Below are 27,572 nucleotides of genomic sequence, written 5' to 3'. Positions count from 1 at the left end.
GGGAATTGCGAGCGCCGCCCGTGGGGGTGTTCCCACAACTAGGCTTGCGCGCTGCTGTAAAAAGGGAAAGGGAGGCTGGGCGCCCGTGCACCCCCACACAACCAATCACTCCAACAGGGACAATTTTCTCATTTTTGTAACGTATACGCATAACACTGTTGCCCAGACAATCACTGGTTTCTCTCCGCACTTCTTTTGTGGATGCAAGCCTTCTTGCACACTAGACACCATCCTTCCTTACCGCCCGGATGTTGCTGAGTCGATGAGGGTGTCACAAACTGCTAAATACGCGGAAGAGTGTCGTCAGCTTGCCCATTTCTTCACAAGTGCTGAACAGCAATGCTAGAAACACCACTGCGATAGCCAGATGCCTCCGGCTTCTTATGCTCCGAGTGGTCTTGTCTGGCTTCGCGTCCCTTCAACCAGCCTTGGTCTCTGAACGAAACTTGTGTCCAAGTATCACGGCCCTTACTGTGGTTAAACAAACATCACCCGTCAATTACATCGTGGAACTGCTTGAGCAGCCCTCTGATCAACGACGCCGTGGATGTGAGACTGTTTACATAGATCGCCTAAAACCGTATTACGATCCCTTTATTGTCTCCTGCCCATGAGTCGCCAGGATGGCTTTTTTCGCGAGGGGAGGTAAATGTTGTGAAGAAGATGAGTGTATTCAGAAAGGCAGAGGGTATCAATCAGACTGTCAAGAAGACTACGTTTGGTTCGCTCGGTGTACAGGCTGGTTCCACCATTACCACTTCACTTGTTCTGACTGTTCTTCTGCTATATAAACGAGTGCCGCTTCTAAACGCCTCATTTTAACACTAATACTAATAAAGTGCCTTGCTGGGCGAGTTGGTGCATGGTTCTAGAATAAAATCGGAGTGCAATAAAAACAGGACAAGAAAGACAAGAACACTGTCCGCTTTTTTCAGTCTTTCTTGTTCTGTTTTTTTTTATGTTGTGGTTTTCTTTTAAAGGGATCCTGAAATAGTTTTTCAGATTTTGTCAGCGTTTAGGCCAGAGCATCATTAAACAATTTGCACCAGAAATTTAGTGAGACGCCGTGTACCAAGGTCGCTATAAACAATTATATCATACCCTCCTTCTTACCTCTGCCTGGCCTTACTATAGCCTGTCACAGCCAATCAGATCAGCAGCCATAGTGACATGGCTGCTGACGTGCTCTGGCCTCGTCAAACGGCCAGAGCATGTCACTCTCTGAATGGGCAGTCGAAAATGCGTTTGGCCAAGTTACAACTATCTGCACTGATCTGCAGAGATTTTCAGCTTTAAAGCATTGAAATAAATTACACAGTTTATGCAGTGAGCTCAAATAGATCTCTAAATAACTCTTGGCACTCAATCTACTGGCCCAATGTGTGTGTGCAATACCACCAAAAGTGTTTCAGGGTCCTTTTAAGGGCGAGTTTACATACGATTTACTGTTACAATGAGCACTTATCGTGGCACTTTCGAGTTCGTTATTAACTTCTTCAACTGTACTGCCAGGGAAAGTTGCTGACAGACAGACAGACAGACAGACAGACAGACAGACAGACACAGGACTTTATTGAGGTCCTGAGGAACACTACCTCGAGGAGGTAGAGCAGCGGGCCGCTTCCACACTGGAACGGGTAAGCCCGACAATTTGAAAATTTGACTGAGTGAAACAAAAACTGCTCAGACTATTCCACAAGCTCTGGGCGAGGTTGCTTGTGGCTACCACATAACGATAATTGTTGGGGTCTTTGGTCCTAAAATCAGGGTATGGTTATGAGGAACATTGTGGGCTCAAAAAATATTGAACACATGGGGTTCTTTAATGTGTACCCACATGTACTTACACGGGTTTCTGCCTCCATGGAAATGGGGCTGGCATTGAATCCTGCAGCCTTCGGGTGTGCAAATGAGCAGCATAACTGCTAGACTACCACCGTGGCTGGGGCTGTGCCTACTTCAGAACGTGAAAAATATTGCACAGTAACACTGCGGCATGTTGTGTGACAGGAGAGACAGGCAGGCCCTACAGTGCTTTGTGCAGTTTGTTCTGTTTCAACTTCAGAATGAATATGATGAGAATGCTGCTACTGAAGCAGTGTTGGTCGCTAATGCTGGACCGAAAGGTAGCCCCCAATCAAAAGAAGTGTCTGAGAAAGGACGTTGGATGAAAGTCAGCATCACACAAGAATCGCCTTTTCTTGCTTATGCTTTTTAACATGGTGCTGGTGATGACAAACTTTATTTGTGTACAGGCAAAGAAAGCTCCTGTGGGTTTTTCTGAAGGGGGCTTTGCTGATGGTCGAGGTCTTTAGTCCAGGGCTCTCCTGGCTCTTGCCATCCACTCCGCACTCTGGACGAGCCTGATCTGGTAGTTGAGGGTCAAGCTGGACAGCAGCGGCTCCTATTGCTCGTTGGCAGTGTTCACGTGGTGGTGTTCAAGGTTGAGTAGTGTGCACTCCCACGTAATGTGGTGCAGGGTTGGTGTGGACCCGCACCATGGGCATTCATCCCTGTAAGATATGGCGCTTGCGGCGTAGTGTGAGTAGGTTCTTGTAGGTTCCGGTTTGGAGTCTACGCCAGGCAGTAGCCTCCTCTATCGTAAGTAGGCTTGTGCAAATATTCCAATGCTTTGAATAATAGTTGAGTATTTGAATTTGCTTCGATTCGAACTTAAATTATTGAAAATTTCAAAGTATTGCCATTGATTGAATAGGTGTTTATTAATATGTACGAAACCGCTTGTAAAGATGGTTTCACTGCAGTGTAGGCGTGCTAAGTTGTGAAAGCACCTTATTAGGAAGAATTTGCTCGGCCGCTAAGCTCCCTTTTCAAATTTAAAGGGGCCCTGCAACACTTCTGAGCATGGTCAGAAAATGCTACCGATCAGTAGTCGAGGGCGACCACTTGTCCACGAGTATGTGCGCGATCGCAATGAAAAGCCGCGTATTCAAAGAAAAGTAATAATGAAAGAAAAAGTGCTCAAGGTCACGAGGCACGCATGTGATGTTTTTTTCTTTCCCCGTGCCATCCCTCCCTGCTTAGCTTCCAGCTATTTTGCGGGACAAGAATGGAGAATACAATTGTAGTGTGCAATAAGTTTTTGAAACTCTGCTCGTACTGGACTGGTCCCAAAACTTTTGCGGCGATAAATTTGTAAGGCAACGAGCTTATTTACTGGCTCTGTGACTACTTGAAAAAATGTTGCAGGACCTTTTTAAATGAACATGTTACCCTTAAACAAGTTCATCCTTTTATTAAGCTTAAAAGTTGGTTATGATGGCTTATATGCACTAAGTATAATAAATTTTAAAATATTATGTATTTCACAGTTATGACTCGCTTCCTACCGAAACTCATATCCCACTACTACTCAAGGTTGTTTCAACTTCTTTTGAACGAAAAAAAAAAAGATAACATTTCCATAGAGCCGCTTTTTCAATTTAAAAAAACATTGTACTGGTCAGTTAGGTGTGATAAACATTTCAATTTTTTTATATGTTCTACATACCATTCGAATTTGATTTAAAGTTATTCGACCAAAATCACAATTTGCTTCGAATTCGCTTCGAACTCGCTTCGAACCTAAAATTCACTATTCGCACAAGCCTAGTCGTAAGCTTTTGATAAGGGGGTGTATGCTGTAGACGTTGCCCTCTGTGCTAATCCAGTATTGCAGCATACTTGAGGTCAACTGGCTCCGGGTTCGTAGCATCAACACAAGCTCAGTTGTGCACGAAACCTCGAGCTGCCCGGTCAGTGTGCAGGTTGCTTGTGATGCCGAGTGTCTTGGTATTCATAGGACGGTTTGTATATAGGAGTCTTTCTTGTCTTCCTTTTGTATTTGTGCCAAGACATGTACAGCAGGCGTACTAATTCTGCCGTGCAGGAAGTTTCTGCAGTCCTGCTGGGAGTCTGCAAGTATTGTCAATGGCATGTTAGTATGCAGGCTTTCACGGATGGCAGGTGCAATGTGCTCTTCGGCTTCCGTGATCTTGCAAGGGCAGACTGATGCACTATAGACTGATTGTTCAAGTTGCATAAGATTGGGGAAATGTAATGTAACACCTCTCCCGCACGTGTTGAGGTATCTCACAGGTTACCTGGTCTCTCGTGGTCGAGGCTTGTAATCCCAAGTTCTGAAGGGCCTGTCGGTCCAAGCAAGTATGCTTAAGTCTGTTATTGTGAGACCTGAAAGCTCTCGGCAAGTTCGCTGAGGATGTTGGCAGGCTGAGGGCAGTCCTGAATGCCATTCGCAAAATGGTGTTGGCCGGTTGTGTCTCGGATTCTGTGAGACTATATAAGGGCAGGCTGTATGTTATTCTACTCACCATTAGGCTTCAAACGAGTCTTCCTTCATGTTACCCGAAATATCAAGTGCAGTATAGCCTTTACGCTGGTTTGGAGGAGTGTAAAGGTGTGGGTGGCTTACTCTGCAGCCACATACCCAGGATCCTGATCATTGGTTTCTCTCAGGTTCTTGTGATGTATGAGTGTGGTTACTTGGGCTTCGCCATACACGCAAGATTGCTGATTTCTCTGGGGGAGCACTGTGAACCCCATTGGCTGACATATAACCAGACGATGTTAGCCATAGTTTGCAGGCACTCTTCCTTTACAGCAAGTGATCCTTTTATGGTCCAGAGTGTCATGCCATCTGCATAGAAGGTGTGGTGGAGGCCTTTCACCTCTTGCAGTTTTCTTGAAAGACCAATCATGGCGGCGTGCCCTTGTTGGGAGGTTGGTGTGCAGGAGTCTGGAGCTCTCCGATTTTCAGCTCCACCGTGTGGTGGCTTAAGAAGCTCTGAATGTACTTTCAGTGGAACCCTGATTATACAACTTTTGAGGGGACCACACAAGACAGATCAAGATAAGAAAAAAAAAAAGGTTAGAGGCACTGACACTAAGCCTCGACCACGAAAATAGGTACAGATTGCCCTAATCAGCCTGTGGCATGACCTTGTGCCTCTGCAAGGAAGGTAGATTAAGTTATTCTTGCAGTGCCAGTGACATAGCTAGAGGAAATGCGAGCGAATCTTTATTCTCAACTTAATAAAAAATTGAACCTAACGCGGATCTTTCTGTTGATATACAAGATCAGAAAATTTCCCGCGCGTAAGAACGAAACTGAAAGCGCGTTGGCAACAGCTTCCCATCACAAGTCAGCCACAGTCTCATTGCTATTGCATTATTGCAACAACCCACGAGTTTGCATAATATAATGCCTTCGTTTGCAACTAAGCTGTGCGCATCACAATTTGTTGGCTTATGAAGTGCAGCTAGTGATGTCCCACTGTTGTTATTAACGTGGACATCCAGTGAAAGTAGTTTCGCACGGTGAAAACAGCTCTGTCACGCTTGTGCGTGCGCAAGCCTGTGACTGCGACAAAGGCAGGAAATTCGCTGTATGTTGACCAGTAAAAGTTTCCACGAACCAAAAACGTGAAATATCAGCTTTTTGGTCAGCTGAACCTATAGATACTCTGTATGGATAGAGCTTGTGCACTATCGAGGTGTTTGTAAAAGCTTATGAACTTCCAGGAGAATAAATTCTCCACTCTAAGAAGACATCCTGTCCCTACTTTCCTAATCTGCAATCTAGAGGAACACAAGTTAATATTTTGGAATATGTGGTAAGTGTTTGATTAGAGTAAATGTTTTTTTTTTTTTTTTCGGACGGAAACTGAAAGTCGTCGCCACGTGGGGGTCAATATAAAGCTTCATCGTATAACCAAGGTTTTAATACATTGTTTCTATGGAGACTTTGCCGGCACCAATCCAAATCGATTCATCGTAAAATACGGGTCGTCGTGAGACCGAAGGAGGTAAAATCGAAGTTCGACTATTTATGTTCCTGTGCCGCAGTTGGTGTTGGCGAGCCCTCCCAGTAGTCCTTAGTGGCTGATATTGTGGAAAGCCCTTTCAATGTCGATAGCTAAAAGGATGTATTCACTCTTGTGCTTGCAAGGTTGCTGAGAACCTCATCTTTAATGTGCAATAGTAGGACCTGTGAGCACTGGCCAGCACAGAAACTAAACATGGTGCCGGGCAGATGCTTATTTTGCAGGTGTTTTTGTAGTCTTGGGAAATTTACAATTGTTTTGTACGCCTTGCCAAGGTAGGATGTCAGGGAAATGGGCCTGAGGTTTTCGATTGCAAGCTTCTTGTTTTGTTTGAGGATCGTTTTTAATGGTGGTAGAAAACACGCATAATCTGGTCAGTGTACTTAAATCAATCACGGATGTTTCTAGACATCTAAGCCATGCTCAGAATATTTCTGGATAAATCGAGAACAGCCAATTTTCTATCCACAGCAGTATTGATGATAGAGAATACAGGCACCTTGAAAGGTGCCAACATCAAGTGACACAAGATGCTTTGTTTGCTGTGGAATAAAATTTAGTCTAGTGGTCTGTATCAACTTTTGATACGATGTGTGAAGGCCGTAAACAATGTGCGACTTTCTTCTATGCAGCTGAAGCACTTTTCGCTTTTTTCTAGTGCTGCTTCGAGACAGACGAGCCTTACGCAGTTTTTCTGTTCTAGACAAAATAACAATGCTTAAATAAACAAGTGGTTGATATTTTTAGTTAGTTTGTATTTTTTTGTTTTGGTGGCCTTTGCAAGGAGTCGGCTTAGGAGCTGATCCGTACTAATCTCTACTTTGCTTTGGGATTCTCGAAATATTGCTTTTCTTAAAGATCCCTTTTATTTCTCAATTCTTTCACGATTTTATTACTGTGTGTTAACCAGATATTACTGTGTAGACCACACAAGCTAAAAAAATCTTATCATTCTTGCTTGCCCTCTGGTCCTGACAACCATATGCATTATTGATTGGCATTCGTTTATCATTAACTCTGACATATTTCGCCTCACTAAATTATTTGAATGACCATCAGGAACTTCAATCACCATGAATGTGCAACACAAAAGCTGTTCATCAGTGAGTAACCCAAGCAGCTAAATCAGGTTGAAATACTTTGTTAATCATATAACATTGACCTTAATTTACTTATTGGAATTTTTGTTGCTTCCTTTTATAGCTGCATAATCTGCATGAGAAGTGGCTTCATGGTTTGAAAATGTTACACCACAGTATGGTACACCCTGCTGCAAAATCACCTTCTCAGGCAGAAAGATGTGTTCGTTTCCAGTACCGAAATCATAGTGTATATTATATGCAATATGCACCCAAGTGCTTGCTGGCGTGTGTCCCCAGCGCTGTGATGACTTTCTCTTTGTGCAGTCGCTGAGCTTTGACTGTAACTTCTTTGTGGAGTACTTTGCCATGGACCTGCTGATGGAGAATGACGAGTGCCGGGGTGTGATGGCACTTTGCATGGAGGATGGCACTCTCCACAGGTTTCGGGCCAAGAACACCGTCCTTGCCACTGGGTGAGTACCTTTTTTTTTTTTTTTTTTTGTGGTGGTTTTTGTCGTTTTCCAGTCCTTTCGTTTCTTCTGTGTCATAGCAAGTGCAGATCAGCCAGCCGACCTGTTGTTATTATTCAAGTGACCTTTTGTTCTCTCACCACGTTCTATGCACAGGGGCTATGGCCGCACCTTCTTCTCCTGCACATCAGCACACACGTGCACAGGTGACGGCAACGCCATGGTGACCCGGGCAGGGCTGCCCCTGCAGGACATGGAGTTTATCCAGTTCCACCCGACGGGCATTTATGGGGCTGGATGTCTCATCACCGAGGGTGAGCTGGCTTTATAAGATGGTGCTCTGTCTGTCATCTTGCTCCCCCGTCATCTCTTACATCTTTGGATATGCATCAAAACGTGGGTACGTCAAGGAGCTGTTATGCCCACTGATACTCCGGAACATCTTTCCTCCAATAGGGCTCCGCAGGCACCTCCTCAGGGCTCATGCTTATTTGTTGGTGTAAGGAAAGTGAGTTGATTTGCAAGTTAGTGAATAAATTTTTTATATACACATGATTTTGAAATTTATTGCACATGAAGGTAGCGGGAACCCAATGAAAAAAACACCAGGCCTGCGCAGAAGGCTAGCATGACGAAGGATAGCATAGCGAATGCTGACCTCTACCCAGAAGTTATTACAGTGAAAGCTCGTTAATTTTAACTTCAATAATTCAAATTTATGGATAATTCGAACTGTAAGTTATGGTCCCGCCAAGCTCCATACAAGCCTATGAATAAAAAAGCCCGTTAATTCGAACACGAGTAGGTTCCACCGCGGATAATTCGAACTAAGCGCCACCGCGCCGGCGACTTGGCTAGTCACTAGATAGGGCGGCTGCCGAGTTACGAGGCGGCGTGGACAGGGAGCGGAGAGAAAAACAGAGAAACTGGCACAGAGGCTAGAATGCAAAAAATAGCACCACTTACTCTTCGCCCCCCTCTCTACCACAATCTTTCTCTCTCGGCGGCTGCCTGCTTTCCGTCCCACGTAACCTCCAAGATTTTTTTTTTTAAGTGCCAATCTGGGACCCTTTGAAAATCCTGTGTAGTTGTCGCTGTTAGACGACAGATGGCATGACCAGCACACAGCAAATCGGGTGCGTTGTAGCTTCACCCAGCCTTCTCTGCAGTCTCTGTCTCGGGTGTGCGTCGTACACCTCGGTTGTTCGTGCTGGGAGTAGCTTCCGACTGTCGCGATTCTTTGTGTTGGTGTTAGGCCTCGGCTAACGTTTGGTGCTGTAGCGCCGGTAGTAGCTTCCCGTCTGTCGCGATTCTGCTGCTCCGACTTGATGGCGTGTGCCCCCGGCAAATACCGTGCCAAAACACTTAAGGAAAAAGCTGATATCCTTCAGGAAGTGGACGCCGGACTCTTGCCTAAGCAAGATATCGCGAAAAAGCATGGGATACCGAAAACGACGCTATCTACTTATATAAAAAATAGGACTATTGAAGACACCTTAGAGGCAAAAGTTGCAAGCAAAAGGAGGAGGCTGCGGCCCGCAAAGTATCCTGACCTCGAGAAAGCGCTTCTCATTTGGAAAAGGAAATGCGTTCGCAGGACATACCACTGAGTAACCCAGTCATACTGGCAAAGGCAGCGGACTTCGTCCTGCAGCTAGACTGCGATGACTTCGCTGCTTCAGATGGGTCGTTGCACAATTCTCACGAGCACTACGACCTTGTTTTCCGTGCTGTGTCGGGTGAGATGAACGCCGTCAATATGGAAACGTGTGAAGGTTGGCGCTCTGAAGTTGTTCAAGGCTACATGGAGAAGTATTCTCCGCAGGACATATTTAATGCGGACGAAACTGCCTTATTTTTCAAATTGCTGCCTGCCAAAACTATCACGTATAGAGGCGACAAGTGCACGGGAGGGAAGAAAAGTAAAGAACGGATAACTGTGATTGTTGCTGCGAACATGACCGGGACCGAGAAGTTGCCTCTTTTTGTGATAGGCAAATAGAGAAGTCCTCGTTGCTTCAAGAACATCTGGTCCCTCCCATCAGACTACGTGGCCAACAAAAAGGCCTGTATGACGGGGGAATTGTTCGCACAGTGGCTGGGGAAGCTTGACAAGAAGTTCGAACGCTGTGGCCGCAAAGTCCTGCTTCTTGTGGACATCTGTTTGGCTCATAAAGTTAACGTTGAGATGAAAGCCATTGAGCTGGCCTTCCTTCTAGCAAACACGACAGCGGTACTGCAGCCCATGGACCAAGGTATAATTAAAAATTTAAAATCACTTTATCGCCATCATATGTTGAAACGAATTATTTTGTGCAATAACTACCAAGTAACCCTCCTAAGTGCACTACACATGCTTGTGCGTGCTTGGGAGCAAGTGACAGCACTCACGATAGCAAATTGCTTTCAACACTGTGGCTTCAGAACCGAAGCTCTGCAAGCTGACGAGCCACCAGTGCTCGAACATGGCGTCACCGCCCCCATGGCAGACGTTTTGGAAGACGTCTGCTTTGCGGACTACGTCGATGTGGACTCAAGTGCAGTGGTGTGTGGTGCACTCACGGATGGCGACATAATATGTCAGGTGAGGAGTGCAGAACTTGTCGCTGCCAGTGACGATGATGATGAGGAGGAGGACGAAGCACCAGTGCGGCCCTCTGCTGCGGAAGTCATGGCCGGATTGAATGCCGCCCATTTTTCCTTAAGTTTTGAAGAAGGCGAGAAGAGGCCTTCCGCCAAATTTGCTCATTAGAGCAAAGAGGGCTGGTTGACGCCTTCCAGAAAGCAGACCGCGATCACAGAATTTTTCATAAAATAAATTGTTATGCCCTACTCGCAGTGTACTATTGTTGTTCTTCACTTTCGTTATTCGAACTGAGGTGGCTTCCCCTTGTGGTTCGAATGAACGAGCTTTTACTGTATTAACAATAGCTGAGTGGGTACCCAGCAAGTGTAGTTACACCAGTTACTCAATGAGTGTTTAGAAAAGGCTCTGAAAGGCCATGCTTCTAGCTTTTGCTGTGACTGTGCTGCGCCTTCCACACAGGCCTGGTGTTTTTTCTTTCAATATGTGATATATATATATATATATATATATATATATATATATATATATATCCTGCTTACAGTTGGTAATTTTTTCATCCACTTTTCTTTCTTCTTATTTACATTCCATTAATGTTAATAACTTCCCCTGTACATTCCTTGGCATTACTGTCTGTTATATCTCATTATTATTGTGTTAAAAACACGGAAAAACGAGCCCTTAGGTATACACTTCTTTCCCTTATATATATATATATATATACATATACATACATACATACATACATACACACACACCGTATTTACTCGTGTGATTCTCGCACTCGCATAATTCTTGTACCCCCCACTTCGCCCTAGAAATATACAATTTCTCTTTTTCCTCGAGTAATTATCGCATCCCCGAAAGCTGCCGCAATAATGTCGTCTGCTCGTTCCAGCCACTGATGATGATAGCACGCATCATCCGCGCCATCTCTTAAGCATCAAGCGAAATATTGCATGCAGATTCAATCTAATCCAAGCCAAGCCGAAGTGGCCGGTGCGCGTTGCGGCCTGTTTTGTATACTGTCTCGGTAATCTTGGCACGTTATGGGGTGATACTGAAGCTACACGGCTTCTTCAAGTTGCAAGTGAGAGATCATGCACTAAATGACGCCACTAGGGCCGCCAGTAGGCCCTTCGTAGTCTACGAGTTTTGTGTTCGCTACTGGTGACGGCAGCTGAAAGCCACCAAGACGCGTTAGGCCTGCCGTGTGCCTAAAACTAGGATTAATGGTAAACTTAATTTCTTCAGAAGGAAATTGCGGACGATTCTGTTAAATAGCCATCATCCTAATACTGACGTCCTACGCTTACCTTTTGAGGGCTCCTGTTGAGCGACGAACGCTACCGCTACGCCCGCGACGCCCACAAGCCTTGCGTATGGTATTTTAATTCTCGACTATTTGCTTCCACTTTTTGTGTCTCAAATAAATCTTGCCTTGTGTTCAACCTCTGCTTTTATTGTTGAGGTGAGTATTAATTAGTACTTCTTAAAGCTTCCTGTAAGTTGTTGGTGTGAGAATCCCGATTTGCGGCCACTTCGTTTTCTTTTTCGCTCGGTACGTTTTCGTGGAAAGCTTTCCCCGCGCAATTCTCGCACCCCCAACTTTGCATCAGTTTTGCGGCAAAAAAAAAGTGTGAGGAATATGCGAGTAAATTAGTAAATATGGTATATATATATATGTAGATACCGTATTTACTCGATTCTACCGCACCCTCGATTGTAACGCGCACCCGATTTCTACCGTGAAAAAAAAAAAAAAAAAAAAAAACGTAAGACATCGATTGCAACGCGCACCCATTTTTCTCGCTGGCCCGCATGATCACACCACTCGAAAAAACGACTCCTTTCGGGAGCGTCTTCCATTTAAATATGAGGTAAGGGCGAAGCTTGTGCCCGTCTGACGTGTAACAGAGCATTGCCGTCACTGTAGTTTTACCGTGGACCAATGTCATCACGCGAACTTGCTTCGCCCCCTTCTCGACGGTTATGGTGCCAGGCATGTCGAAGTAAAGAGGCGTCTGATCGGCATTCCCGATTTGCTCAAGCAGGTAGCCGTTGTTGCGCCGCAAGTTTAGTACGAACCTCTGAAAACTGTGAAGCTTTTCATCGTACTTCTCCGCAAAACTTTTCATTTATGCATGTTCCCCTTCGAAGGGAAAAGCGTTTCCTCTTCATAAAGTTAGTTAGCCAGAACCTGCTCGCTTTAAACTGGCTCCACATTGGACCTTTTTCTAAGACTAATTGCATAGCCCGCACTTCGAGCAGTTCTGTCGTCACGGGCCGCTGTGCCGCTCGCTGCTCAAGCACATACTCGCCGAGCAGCTCTTTAATTTGCGGAAACCGACCCTGCTGTGGTCCACTGAAGCCTTTGCGTGAAGCTTTGCTGTCGACAATCTTCTGCTTTTGTTTCCGCCGATCCCACACGCACGTTTCGGGAACTCCGAACGACTGCTATGCGGCCCGATTTCCGTCCGTTTCCGCACACGCGATGGCTTTTCTTTTAAAAGTGGCATCGTGGTGCACTCGAGTTTTTGGAGGCGGCCCTTCCACGCCGTCGATGCTAATGCACTACTAGATGACGAACTCCTCAGCACACGTACGAAGTGCCGCACATGGGAAACACATAGGCAGAAATGGCTGACGCGCCATGCCGACGCACGTAGGGGGCGGCCATTTTGGATTTGCCGATGGCAATAGATTGAACGTATTTTTTTGTTCGTACTCGATTCTAACGCGCATGCGATTTATGAACTCGCTTAACCGGAAAAAAGGTGCGCGTTAGATTCGAGTAATTACGGTAATCACATACATACATATGTATACACCATTTGAATACGGTTAAAAAATTTTTGACCAAAATCACGATCCGCTTCCAACCTAGAATTCAGTATTCGCACATGCTTGGTATAAATATATACAGTCGAATCGTGATAATTCCAACTCAAAGGGGCTCGAAAATTTGTTTGAATTAAAAGAAGTTCGAATTAATGAAAGGTAAGCAAACGGAGGGCTTCTCATGCAGTGGCGCATGTACATTTTGGGCTTTCACCCAAACGATTGCGCTGTAGTTGCAGAGCTCACAAAAGTCACTTCGCTCGCTGCAGAGTTCCTGCTTGTAAAAAGAGCGCGCTTTTCAAACACGGCAAAGGAATCAATGTTACGCAAGCTGGTTTGCACTCATTCGTTGTATACCTGTGCATGTACATTACGTGCATTGTGCGAGTTTGAGCAGTGTGTGAGGGTTCAGCTGTGAATGTTGTTAGTTCGCAATCGTCCTGTGTGTGTTCTTTCCGTGCGTCCTTTCTTTTTGAGCGGCGCACTGCACATTCCAATTTGTTTCTCTAGCATTCAGTGCTTCACCCTTTTGAGAAAACTGTGTCCTTTTTTTCTGCCCTTGAACAAGACTTTGAAAGTGCCACCAAGGATGGGTAGAATCATGATATTAAAGAAGCTGCTAGCACAGCACAGGGTGAGTTCGCAATCATTGGGAGAAGCCCTCATTGTTCAGGCAGGGGTGGTGACGTTCGTGTTGTTTTATTCACTACCATGATTCACATCTAACGGGGGGGGGGGGGGAAGCAAAGGAATCCCCTTCTCCCATAGAAAAATTAAATTGAAGGGAATTTCGACAGTAGTCACTCTTGGCTGCACGCTGGGGAAACCAGCAAGTCAGGCGAAGTTTCCTGTCACAACAGTAATCACTCAATTATGTTCTTGTGGGAAAATGAAAATGTTAAAGGCAATGTTACAACAAAGTGAAATTTTGCACACATTTCCGCTGTGATGATTTTCCTTGTATGCTCTTTTGGAGGGGGTGGGGTTGCCTGCGTGTTGAAATGTAGTATTGCAGAACGGGCAAGTGCGCTGAATAGGGGCCCTATAATATTACATCACCTGTTCATGCTTTTATTCTGCTGTGAATTGTTTATGCGATTACAGATGGGGACGAGCAAACTTTTCAAAGACTGGTCAAAACATTTGCTGCTTCCAGAAAATAATTTTCTTCGAAAAGGACATATTGTCACGGGTATGGAAATACCTCTCCAGTGGAGCAGCTGAAATGGCACCTAATGAAAGAAGACGACAACATTGGTGTTGTGAGGCTCAGCTTGGGTTGCCCTGCTGTGTGGCATTCTGTGCGCCCTGTGCACTGTGATCCCACTCTCCTACAGAAGTGTGGCAGTTTGGGCTAGTTGGTATGACATGACAATAGTTAGAGCGTGAGAACAGAACGACGACAAAAAAACAAGAAGGACACGAGCGCTAACTTCTTACTGAGTTTATTGCACAGAGCGTGAAAACATTTAAAGGAGACGGTAAACCATGTGACTAAAACTATGTGGCACAAACAGCAATGCATGAGTAAGGTAAAAAAAGCAAAAGCATAGAAAAAGGCAAAGAAAAGTCTATAAGGGAACGAAACAGAAAAGTAAAAGTAATATAACTACTTGCACGCACCGAAACCTTCGAGGCGCCTTAGTTTCTTCTCGGACAGAGACACGGAGTACTTGCTCTCTGTGCACACAAGTAGTTGACACCTGCTGTGTTCCCAACAGTGCACATGGCTAACGGGAGCCGAACACAAGTTCTTTGTATCTGCACTGCCCGTGTTACTGTAGCCGGCAAAATTAAGCTCTTTGGCCACCTTGTCGATGCTGCCGGATTCCAGCCCAATCCCGACAAAGTCGGCGCTGTTCGGGAGTTCCTCATAACACGTTCTACAGAAGAGGTCCGCAGCTTCTTGGGGCTCTGCTCATACTTCCGTCGCTTTGTTCCCAACTTCGTGGATTTTCCTCCTGGCTCTCTCGTTCTACTGTGGCTCCCATCTCGTCGTGTTGGCCTCAGCGAGAAGCTTCTATCGCGATACTTCGGGCCCTATCATGTAGTGCGCCAGGTGACACCTGTCACCTATGAGATTTCACCAACAACCAAATCATGAAACTCATCGACTACTACTCTCAAAACTGACATAGTGCACGTCTCTCGCCTGAAGGCCTACAATGGTGACAAGCCCTTTTAGTCATAGCTGGCACCGAGACGGTGGCTTTGCAGGCTGGGGTAATGTCACAGGTGTGGGAATACCTCTCCAGTGGAGCAACTGAATTGGCACCCAATGAAAGAAGACGACGACATTGGTGTTGCAGGGCTCAGCCGGGGTTGCCGTGTTGTCTTGCATTCTGTGCGCCCTGTGCACTGTGATCCTGCTCTCCTGCAGACTCACGACTCCTAAATAAATACTCCTCGTAATAATATCATCACTGCAGCTCTGTCAAAGCTGTGGCGAGCCGATCATTGTGGCGAATCATTTTTGATGGTTCAGTTTCTCTGTACTGAAATGCCAAAAATTGTTTCTGCTTTAATTTCTAATGAACCTGCTCAGCCTTGCTTATGGTAGCTTGGAGCCATATCAGCAGCTTGGAAAGTGGCCGCGAATAAAGCAGTGGACTTGAGATCAGTAGGAAGCGCAGCTTTTTTGCTTACCCTACATTTTATCCACCGGACCAGGGAGAAGGTGAAAGATCGTGATTTTCAGCACTATGGAGGCTTTGTTAAGAGTCGGGCTAGTTGGTTTTCACTCAACTTGAATTGTATTTCACAGCTCAAAATGCATCTTGGACAGAAAAGAAGTACACATGTTCAGCGCTGCTTATTTCTCTCTATTCCTCTTTCTCCCAGCAAGTATGATTTCACTGAAATGCATACCTGCACAAACTACTAAACACCATTATGCTGCAAGTGAAGATATTTTATTATACTCTTAATCCATCTAGCCAGCTGCTATATGTAGCCCCTGCTTATGTGATTGGCAGCCAGCTCACTTCAATTACATTTAGAAGGAGATGCTCTTTGGCTTCATGACATCATGTAACAAGCAGGCAATTTTATGGCACACAGTAAATTTTAAATGCCGAAAAACCAATTGCAGACCATATGCTGCCTCCAAAATAGTTTATTCTTTTATTTTTATATGGTCGTGCATAAGTAGTCATGACGTGATGGATCATTTTTGCATTGTTTGTTACCACGCGTAACAAGCTGGTGCTGTGTGCATGACAAAGACTGTTTACATCAATCATATTTAGCTAACGACCATTTCGAAAGAAAGCAACGAGGGATAGTTTAACGTTATAGTCACCCACATTTTGTTCTTTCAAAGGAAAATTTTGTTAACACCATTTGTATTAGCATATTTATGCAGGTGCCTGGGGGTCCCTAATAAATCGTAATAAAAATACAATCAATAAGCAATATAATGCGCCTCCAACACCACAAATAACACATATTTAAAGAAAAGGGTTGGGAAGTTGATTATAAGTTATACCAGTACTATAGCAATAGCAATATTATTAATAATTGCACGCTCCAAAGACTGTTCAGACTATTAGCAAACAAGGCAAGCTATAATACACGTGTCGCGTAATGCTCGTGGCGCAAGGTGCCTAGAATGTTCGTGCTTCTGGCTGGCTGCACGCCATGGCCGCTGCTCTACTTCAGCAGCTGGCCTCCTCCCTGAGTCCTTTCATTGAACCAGCGACGATGGCACGTCTACGTTGAACGCCGTCACGTCGCTACAATAAGGTGACCACGGACATACGGACAAGCGACCGACGCTGCGCAACTGCCGCCGAGCTCTGCGGCCATGTTCCAGTCAGCTCAAGCCTAGCAGCCCCAATTTGACCCGCCACTGCCACTGTTTCGGACCTCTCGCCTAGAGTCATGGTTCGAGGAGTTTGCTGCGGCCTTGGATCGCAACGGCATCTGAATCTAAGAGTTCATGTACGAGGTATTGGAATATCATATTCCACATGAGCTCAAACGCCGCCTCACATATTTCTCCTGAAGTCCTCACCCGTATGATGATTTGTGAGACGCCATGCTCAAGTTTTATGGCATCAAACGTGATCTTTTTCTTGAGGGCAACATCGCGGCACCTGGCTCATCACCTTCCAGGATGCCTCCCGCACCATGTCCACTCGAGACCATTGTCCTGCCGGCTACCTGCAACGCGGGTGATAAAGACTACCGTCCCGCTTTGATGAAGCAGTTAACCAAGAGACGCGCGACCCCGAAGTTCACGGATCCTGCCTCTGATGTGGTGGTTCTGCCAACAAAGGCATTGCCATTTCTCTCCGTCGCAGATTTGACATCCGTCACTGCCCCATGCGCCGTCGCTGCAGAGACCTGGTCGGCGGCACTGTCTGCACCGGGTGATTCGACGACCTGAGCCTGGCAGGCTGCTGCAGACTCCACGCCTGTCCCGGCACCTGTGGAGGCCCGCGACTCCACTCACACTATGGACCCAGAGCCCGCTATGGCGCTGCAAGCCATCAGTTTCCCCAGCACACTGGTGCCTGCTGCTCAAATTTTCATGGACTGCCAGCCCAAATACTACTTCTGCTACGTCTCGGATGGCGGCCAGAATTTTACAGATATGATTGCAAGGATTTCCTCCCACCTTCCTGAAAAGCTACTACCACCTACCCAGACTTCTCCCGCAGCTGAAGTTACTGCCCGTCACATGCTTCGCTGAACTTCTGGGGTGCTGCTACAATGACCGAGGACCATGTGGCAGCTTCTTCAATAGTTGAACAGACACACCTCTTGTACCAACCACTCTGGTGGACATCCACATGACCGCCCCGACGAGCACGGGCACGTCGTCCAACTCTATGGCAGAGCCCATGTCTTCTGGGCTTTTTGGCCATGCTCCGGAGTCCTTACTGATTTATTTATTTACACATACTGCAGCGCTAACGGCGCTATGGCAGGAGTGGGTATAGAAAGATACACAAAAGTATAACTAAAAACTATGAGCATAACGCAAACAGGTAACATAATAAAATTGTGCGAACGAAAATATCAGAACATGGAAAAAAGGAACAAAAGAAATACAGTCAAACCTCAATATATTGAACACTGATATATTGAATTATTGCCTATATCGAACGGTTCCTATATCACACGGGAAATCGCATGCATTATTAATTTTTTATTTCGAACAAAGTTTGACATATAATGGATATATCGAACTCGGCCACCCCAAACTGCCCACACTCCATTGACAGGCGGCAAGCTTTCCTGCAATTCTCGAAAGTAGCGGTAGAGCGGCGGGCGTTTACGAATGCTGCACACATCGATGGCGCCGAGAGCGCCACTTTAACGTAGCGGCGTACGCGCGCCACAGCCTTGCGGTAGAGGTTCTTGAATGAGGAAAGTGAAGAGAAAAGCGCGGAGCTGTTATTTTCTTTCAATACGAAGGCACCGACACAGCTTCGCGCGGGGGGAGTGGGAGGTAAAGATAGAGGAGGAAAGTATAGGAGGGAAAGGACGCAGACGACTGTCTCGGACGTGGCCCGCGCTGCCGCTGGGAAAGGAAAAGCAGTCAAGCGAGCCGGCATGGGCGCGCCATGTGCGCGCTTTACACCCGGACTCACGCCGCAGCCTTGCAGCTTGCGGTCGTTGCAGTCTCTATGGTGTCAACGGCAGACTGCGCACTTGTTGCAAGCTCCTTCCCCGTAGCATCGGCAGGCATCGGTCGTTGTGCTCGCAGTGTTCGTGCGTTCAAAGTTAGGCCTGTCGCGCACTGTTCGGAGTTGGGCCGTGACAGGCCTTACTCCGAACGGCGGAGCTCACGGCGGAGCTCACGGATGTGGAGATTGTCGCCGAAGCTACTGCTGAGCAGCCAAATGAAGACTTTGCTGAGGTGGATCCCGCAAGCGCTGATGGTGCCTTGCTCCCGACATCAGCTGAGGTTGTAGCTGCCTTGGCCCTTGTGCGCCGCAGCTGCGGCGCGATTGAAGGCACCGGCCTATCACTTATGGATCGCCTGGACTATATTGAGGACGCAGTCGTCAAACACGCCATGGCCAACAAAAAGCAGGCTACTCTTTTTCAATATTTCAAACCAACACAATAAGTACTATGTTTGAATCTTCAAGTGAGTATTTACTGCACCACGCTTGAGCGGTTCGTTGGTCGTTTTCAGCAAGCTGTTGACGCATTTTTGTCGTGATTTTTTTATATCAAATTCTGGATATATCGAACTACTTCGCGATTGCCGCGCCGTTCGATATATCGAGGTTCGACTGTAGCATTCGCAAACAGATCAGCTTATTTCACACATACGTGTTATGTATTACGGCTACGAAACTCTGCGATGGGCATGAACGAAGAGAAGCAGGTAATGAATTCTAGTCTTCGATGGAACAGGGAAAAAAACTGAACTTGAACGTATAAGTTCGAGCGTAGTAAGGCCTCATATGTAGGTTGTGATAGCTTCTCATCGTTGACTGTGGGGCAAAGTTTATGTATACCTTGTCATTTGACAGTTTAACTGTGGAGGAAATGATGCTTTGCGAGAATATTGACTTTATTTGTGACGCGAATGGATTGGAGTTAATTCAGTGAAGATAGAGTAGAAGTGGGTGAGAAATCGCGGTCATAACGATGGCATATGAATTTTACCGCCTTTTTCTGGGCTGATTTCAGTTCTTGAATCTCGCGCTGCTTATAGGGATTCGAGTCAATGGATGCGTAGTCAAGTACAAAACTAATTAGCGATTTATTTAAGAGGAGGTTTTGGGAGGGGGGGGGGGGGGGGGTTAGACAAAGTGCGGCGTAGATGGCCTGGTTTTTTCAATGCTTTGTTCCATATATAGTCGATTTGCTTGGACCATGACATATTGTGTGTAAAAATAACACCAAGATACTTGTATTCGTAAGCCCTACTTACAGTACAGTTATAATCAACCACAGAGATTGATTTGGTACAAAAGGAAAGGTGCCACCTGAAGCAGGACTGATAGTTGGGCTAGTTAGTGATACATAAGGGCGCTGGTACTGCCTGGTGCCAACACGACTTCAGGATCACAGCACCGAGGCTAGACGTAATGATACCCTTCTTCACTAATTTTGAATGACCGGACTTGTAATTAAGCAAAGGATTTACAGATCTTTGGTTATACGCCCAACAAGGGCGGTGGTTGACAAAAGCATTGGCACCACGCAGAACAAAGCTTCTGGGAACAGGTGTGTCGCCTTCAGGTAGCCGGCTTCCCGACAACCGTTATCACTTCTGTTTGCAAAGGTCTAATACGTCAGATCAAGAAGGGTGAAGAAAGTGTTAAAAAAAACAAGAGAGGTCAAAGAAATGTGCCACCATGCCCTACAAGCATAGATTAGCCCATGGACTAAAAAATGTGGCATCTCGATACGAGGTACAGGTTCTATTCTCAGCAAAAACCAAATTGGGAAAATTTTGCCCTATGGTGAGCAAAAAACATGATAAAAAGAGCTCTAGCCAAAATGAATGTGGTGTAAAACACAGGGACGCCTCACTACTTTGTGTACTAGGGGGGGGGGTGTACAAAATTTCCCTTAACATGCGGAAGAGATTATATTGGGCAAACAGGGTGTTGTCTCTACGTACGATTGAAAGAACACTCCGGAAGCTTCAAGACCAGCACGTACGCGAATTTGCCTTTGCACTGCCACACGTGTGGATGCAGGCCCCTGTTCAATGAAACGACAGTGCTCTTCAAACATAGCGATCAGATCACAAGAAAACTAGTGGAAGCATTCTACATCAAAAAAGAAGGGGAGTCCTGCGTCAGTCAGACATCAATATCTTTACATGAAAAAGAAGAAATCTTAATCAGTAGCATGTTTGTTTGAATGGAATATGCCGTGCCTGCGCAGTTACCAGTAGGGCAAAATTGTTAATGACGTCGACACGATCCTTCACTGGCCCTCTGCACATGTTCTGGGCTTATCTTATGTGTTCAGATAACTTGTATATTTCAATAAATTCTTCAGTTGAGAGTCAGCGCTTGTTTGTGTCTCTTTTCTTCGCCCCGTGAGTGTGTGCGCTGGTACTGCCCATAAGGGTGGCACCTCGAAGGGTGACAAGACGTCTGCAGTGTCCAGTGCATCTCCTGTGGTTCCCAACATCCGCCCACACAAGCAGGTGGCACCCAGAAAGAATGACTGGAGCACAACACTCCGAACGTCACTGACAGCCCCCGACAGCTGCGACACCACACACCCACTGAATCTCGCGGCGCAGGCGACTGGCTCCCCTGCCCTGCCCACGCGAACGCACCAAATGATGTCTGGCGCAAGACGAGCAGTTCATCGCTCGTCTACAAGACAGACAACGCAGCAGCCGCAGCCGGTGTCGTATCACTGCCTTCGTCATTACCAGCTCCATCAACATGACACCTGCGTCGCACACTTCGAGGCTGGCGAGGTTCCGTCCACCAGCCACAACTATGCCCGTCAAAAGCGCCAGGCCTGGCTGTACTGCGCTAACACAACCACCGGAACCATGGCACCCGCTGTATATTCAGGCTTCTACGGGCCGCGCTGCGGAATTACTCGGCCGTTTACCGATTTTCACGTTATCAGTTTCCCCCGCTCCTTCCAACAGCGTGCCTGCGTCGCCATCCTCACCCGCTGCATGGTTCCCAGTGTCACCCACCGGAACTGTCGGACTTCTCTGTGCGCCTTCCACCCTGACGACATTCGGACTTCACGGTTGACATTTAGGAACTGCCACACATGTACATAGTGTTTATACGTTCTTGTTGCATCTTTTACATTCCTTTTTTATCATGTAACACATAAGGTGGGAAGCCCTTCTAGCGTAATGCTTGTGCGGCCAGCCTGCTAGAGAAAAAGATGAGCGCTGGTAGCTCGTGGTGCGAGGTGCCCAGAATGTTCGTGTGCTTCTGGCTTGCTGGACGTCACGACCGCCACTCTACTTCAGCAGCTCGCTTCCTCCCTGAGTCGTCTTTTCATTAAACCAGCGACGACAGCACGTCTACGTTAGACGCCGTCACGTCGCTGCACATACAAGCCTGAATATATTCTAGAAAGTGTAATAGTTATTATGGAAAAATGTAACGGCAATGAGCCGTTAAAAACATTGTTGATCCCTCTGCCATGGAAATCTGCATGTAATACGAAAGTAACGTGTGCATTTGCAGGAGTAAATAAATGTTTAATATATATTGATAGAAGAGGGTTTGCCGAATGTATGTTTTGGGGTTTGGCAGCTATAGCCCCGTTCAATGTGGATGTATCCTCATTGACACTTGGTACATCTCCATCCTGACGACTAACATCCATAATAAATTTATTACAGAAACTATTGTGAAATCTGTAGATGTTAACTGACAAAGCATAATCAGAGAAAGAGGCGTGATAGCAAGATCAGTGTTGCATATTGAACGCGGAAATTAGGCTAATGGCACCATTCCTCGCCCTGTTGAAGTGTGATTAAACTTCATGGTGTCTAAGAAAGCGCGCCGTGTCACCTCTGTGTATGCAAATTCTTGTCAAAGTGAGAGTGCATTGAGAAAGTTCTCCCTTTTGATATATATATATATTCTGGCTGATCACTGAGGTAGGTTTGCCCCTCCCCCCACCACCACTCACAAAAGAGTTGGTATGCCACTGACCACCAACTTCTCTAGCCTAGAAGACCATGGGAAAGTGTACTGTACTTATGGAATTAAACAGGGCAATTTAGTACTCGGAGATGTGCACACTTTTATTTCGTCTCCGATATGTAAATTGAAGCCCACATTATTTTCAGACCAGATTCGTCACTACATGATGCGTTGATCTTAAGCAATTGCCCATAGTAGTCGTTACATAAAAAATTTTGATGTTGCGTTTAGATTCGTGAGTACTGTACATCCCCATTGCCCGTACATCGGCTGAACGAACAGGTCTTGCTGCACACCCGTAGAACAGTAAACCCATATTGTGAAAACGTTGTAGATATGGCTGGTTAACATGTCCAGGCAATTTATTGGTGCCAGTATTGGGTAATCAATTCAATATACCTTCTCAATTTGAATAAAGCTCCACATAACAAGGCCATGTTTGATGTGCAGGCTGTCGTGGTGAGGGTGGCTATCTCATCAACAGCGAGGGAGAGCGCTTCATGGAACGGTATGCGCCCGTTGCCAAGGACCTCGCGTCGCGGGATGTCGTCTCACGGGCCATGACCATAGAAATACGAGAGGGCAGGTAGGCAATGCATTCAGTTGGATTGAAAGAGACTGCCTCTGTGTTTTCAGGATGCTGCATGGGCGTCAGCTGCGAAAGTGGAATGACTCGGCCGAAGCCGCTGAACACATTCACATGTGTGTCCCTCCCTCCCTTCAAAGCCAACATTATCGTATATTTCAAGCACTGGCAGAGTTGTCTTTTTTCTTTCTCACCTCTTTCAGTTTGTCTGCTTGAACAACTTATATATTTCAAAACATTATGAGGAAGAGCTTTATTCGAGACAAGCTGGAGCTGTCACACACTGATGACAGTATCTACAGATGACGAAATTATACAAATGATGACGCGTCTAATTGATAAAGAAGAGTCAGTGACTGCACTCACACGAATTCCCTGTCACGCTGGAAGTGGCCTCCTGGCCGCGCGACAGACAATATTAAGAATTGCGCCGGGTATACAGCTTCAGTTGAGAAACATGCACAATTTCTGTCCCACGGCAACGGTGGTGGGAGGGAGCCTTAAGGGATGAGATTCCGTAGTTAACGGGGGACGTTTGTTCAATGACCATATAAGGTCCTATAAAACGACTGAGGAATTTTCACATAAGCCGAGCACACGCACGGAAGTCCAGAAAAGAACTTTGTCTCCTGGAGAAAAGGTGACAACACGGTGAGTTGAGTCGTAGCGAGACTTGCGAGCTTCCTGGGAGATGCCAGTGTTAATTTGGGCCGGATGACGGCAGTGCTCGAGGCGAGACAAAAATTGTGCAAATAAAGGGCCTGCTGAGGTAGCAGGAGCTGAAAGGAAGGAGACGTACAGAGTTACACTTGGACAGCGGCCATGGACCAGAAAATAGGAAGAAAAGCCGGTGGTGTGTTGCATAGCCGTATTGTGAGTGAATGTTACGAATGGCACAATGGCGTCCCAGTTCGTGTGGTAAGGGTTGACGTACATAGTAATCATGTCCGAGAGGGTACGATGAAAGCGTTCCTTCAAGCCATTTGTTCGTGGAAGATAAGAAGAAGTTGTCTTGTGGATGGTGTTGGCGGCGCGTATAACCTCAGCAACAATAGAGGAAAGAAAGACTTTGCCGTGGTCACTGAGCAGAACACTTGTAGCCCCATGGCGTAAAAATAAATTACACAGAAAAAAATTTGCTACTTCAGTGGATGTGCAGCGAGGTTGTTTCCGCGTTGCGAGTGAGGTGGTCAACAGCCGTCAAAATCCGACCATTTCCATTGGAGTTCACGGGAAGGGTGGCCGCATAAGTCTATTCCGACGACTTCGAATGGCAAAGCGGGACAAAGAATAGGTTGCAGAAAGCCAGAAGGAGAAGTAGTGGGTCGTTTTTGTCATTGACATAAGGCACACGAAGAAACATACTTGGCAATGGCGGATGAGAGGCCAGGCCCGGCGAACCGACTGCACATTTTGTCGTACGTTTTGTGATAGCCGAGATGCTCAGCAGCAGCAGGATCATCGAGGAATGACTCAAGAACCTGATGTTGTAGACAACGTGGTATAATGGAGACCCATTTGGTTCTTTCAACGGGGTAAATATAGCGATGTAAAACGCCATCGTGAAGTTTGAATTGTTTCAGTTGTCGACAAAGTCAAGCGTTCGGAGGAGCGGATGTGCCTTTTAAGCATGCTATTATGGAGCGGAAGTGAGGGTCAACGCATTGATGCGACACAAGGGTAGATAGGCGGCCGGATCTTGGCCAACTGAGACCTGCAATGGGTAATGCCGCCGTGGAAATCGATGACGACGGTAGGCTATCACGGTTGGGTAGAGGGCAGTGAGAGAGAGCATCAGCATCTTGATGCTTTTTACCAGACCTGTAGAGGACATCGAAATTGTGCTCCTGTAAACGAAACACCCACCGACCAAGGGGACCCGATAAGTTCTTTAGCGACGAAAGCCAGCACAATGTGTCGTGGTCGGTGACGACTGTGAAGTGGCGGCCGTGGAGGTATGGGCGAAATTTTCGTACCGCCCATACAACAGTGAGGCACTCTTGTTTGGTTATGGTGCAATTTTTCCCGGCAGCAGTCAAAGCACGACTGCCGTAAGGGATGACACGTTCGCACGCGGTGTTATCACGCTGCAGTAGAATGGCACCGAGACCATCACCACTAACTTCAGTGTGAAGAATGGTGGGTGCGCTTGGATCGAAGTGACAGAGTACTGGGTCGTCGGATGTCGGGACTTGCTTCAACGCCAGAAAAGTTTTTTCACAGTCTTCGGACCAGATGAATGCCGTGTTACTTGCGAACAGTTGATGGAGTGGAGGTGCAAGCTTTGCGAAGTCGCATATGAAGCACCGAAAGTAGAATGCCAAGCCGAGAAAACTGAGCAGGTCTTTTAAACGCAACGGACGGGAAACTCGAGGATGGCGGTAAGCTTTTCAGGATCCGGTCGAACACCGTCTTTGCTAAGTGCCCTAAAACCTTGATTTTCTTGCTTGTAAAGGTGCATGTTTTCGTATTCAGCTCTAAACCAGCTTTTTTAAGGCAACCTACTACTTTGAGACGTGGCAGATGTTGCGAAAAGGTAGACGAAAACACTATGATGTCGTCGAGGTAGAATAAGCAGGTTTTCCACTTCAAGCCTAGCAGTACGCTGTCGATCATTTGTCCGAAGGTAGCGGACGCGTGTTACAAAGTCCGAGAGGCATCACGGTAAATTCATACAGTTCATCTGGGGTGGAAAAGCATTCGCTTTGTCAGATTCGGACACTGGTATTTGCCAGTAGCCCGATCGCAGCTCAAGGCTTGAAAATACTCTGCGCCATGCAACAAATCTAGTGCATTGTTCATTCGGGAAAGAGGATAAACATCTTTGCGCGTTATTTTGTTCATTGCCCCGTAATCAACGCAAGAACGTACTGTTCTGTCTTTCTTTTGCACCAAAACAACTGGCGAGGACCATGGACTCGAGGAAGGACGTATGATGTGTCCAAGCATGTCTGAGACATTTTCCTCGATTATCTTGCGTTTTGCAAGAGACGCGCTGTATAGGTGCTGGTGAATAAATCGGTAGCCGCCAGTCTGAATTCGATGAGTCGCTGAAGTTGTCATAGCAAAGACAGCAGAATTAACGTCAGACAAAGAGAGATGTCGGTTCAATGAATTCAGCAATTTTCGATTCAGAGCTGCTGTTAGATCAGGGGTTATCATCACCGATAAAGGAGTAGGAGAGTCGAGTGGCGGCGAGCTTGGCTCTGGTAGGTCTTCTTGACTTGGAATGGCAACAATTGCAACGGGATGCGGGTCAGTAGCGCTAGTGACTGTTGATCCATGGGGCAACAATAATGGTTCGGGGGTCTGATTCAACGCAGTAATGAAAGCAGGCCCTTCAAAAAAATGGACAAGGCCTGGGATGATCAGAATGCCCCGATGTACAGTGTGGCCATAAGTTAGAAGCACGTCACCATTCACTATGTTGATGCAATTAACACTAATTACTTCTTCTCAGCATGGCCAAAGAAAATAATCTAAGATGGTGATGAGGCGAATGCGCCTTTCGTGTTTCAATAAAGAAAAGCCAGTGGCATTGAGGTAAATGAGGCGCTGATGACAAGATATAGAAGCGTATGCAGACAGGAAATCCCACCCCAAAATGAGTTCGTGGGTGCACTCACGGGAAAACTGCAACGGCAATATGATGAAAAATACTGTCTATTAAAACATGAGCTGTACACTAGGCGAGTAATGGCGTTCGTCGCAGCACGGAGAGACGGGCCCGAGTAAGGTGTGGTCACCCTGCGGAGACGGGAGCAAAGATCAGAGCGAATAATCGAAATAGCAGCACCAGTATCTGCTAGAGCTTCGACGCGTATACCTTCTACTAACACTATTAACAAGTTCGATGATCTGGCTGGTGGAATTGCTAGCTGTCCGGTGGATGCAGTTTGCCTTCCTAAAACTGCATTGAGGAGTTTTCCGTGTGGGCATTTAGAACATTGGAGGCGGGTCGCAGAGGCGTCACGGAACGGCAATTTGGAGATGGTGAGCAGCGGCAAGACTCACTGGAGTTCACAGGCGCACCCATACTGTAAAGAGGAGAGGGCGAACACCGAAAGGAAGCCCGGTAAGGCGTGCGCTGGTAGTTCATGAGTGGAGTGAAGCGTCCGCGTTCCTTTGGAGCGTAGCCACGTTGCTCGTCCTGTTGGCGCCTTCGGCCAAAGCGAGATATTTGACCGCTATAGTGGCATTAGTAACAGATCGGGCGAGGAGAACGCGGCATGGTGTAACACGGCTGTGGACGCATCGGTGGTGACACTGACACCACAGGTACATGGCCGCCTGGTGTAGCCGCTAGGATAGTGGTGGGTGCTGAGAGCACCGCAACTTCGGCGTACGTTGGTTCTTGACGAGGTCTGGATTCGGCGGAATAAGGTAGATGTGACCCAGACGCAATCTCTTGCCTAATGATGTTCCGCAAGTTGTAGAGAGCTGAGGCTGAAGTGCAGGAAGAGCAGCGCCCATGGAGTTTCTCACGAACGATGTCGCGGACCGGGGCATGGATGTTGAGGGCCGCAGGAAGACGAATGTTCGAGGCATC

The 27,572-nt window shown here is 46.6% G+C and overlaps 1 protein-coding gene across 2 annotated transcripts in view; it reads left to right on the top strand.

Annotated features, from left to right (window-relative positions):
• SdhA (succinate dehydrogenase, subunit A (flavoprotein)) overlaps positions 1-27,572 on the top strand; it is a 141,318-nt gene that overhangs the window by 71,234 nt on the left and 42,512 nt on the right. For both annotated transcript variants that reach the window (XM_037420232.2, XM_075886388.1), the window contains 3 exons: positions 7,250-7,398; positions 7,552-7,709; positions 22,888-23,023. In XM_037420232.2, coding sequence (XP_037276129.1) covers positions 7,250-7,398; positions 7,552-7,709; positions 22,888-23,023 — 443 coding nt within the window. The remainder of the gene's footprint in view (positions 1-7,249; positions 7,399-7,551; positions 7,710-22,887; positions 23,024-27,572) is intronic.

This window comes from Rhipicephalus microplus, chromosome 2 (assembly GCF_043290135.1).
Source record: "Rhipicephalus microplus isolate Deutch F79 chromosome 2, USDA_Rmic, whole genome shotgun sequence".
Lineage (NCBI taxonomy): Eukaryota > Metazoa > Arthropoda > Arachnida > Ixodida > Ixodidae > Rhipicephalus > Rhipicephalus microplus.
This window is presented reverse-complemented; position numbering and strand designations above follow the sequence as displayed.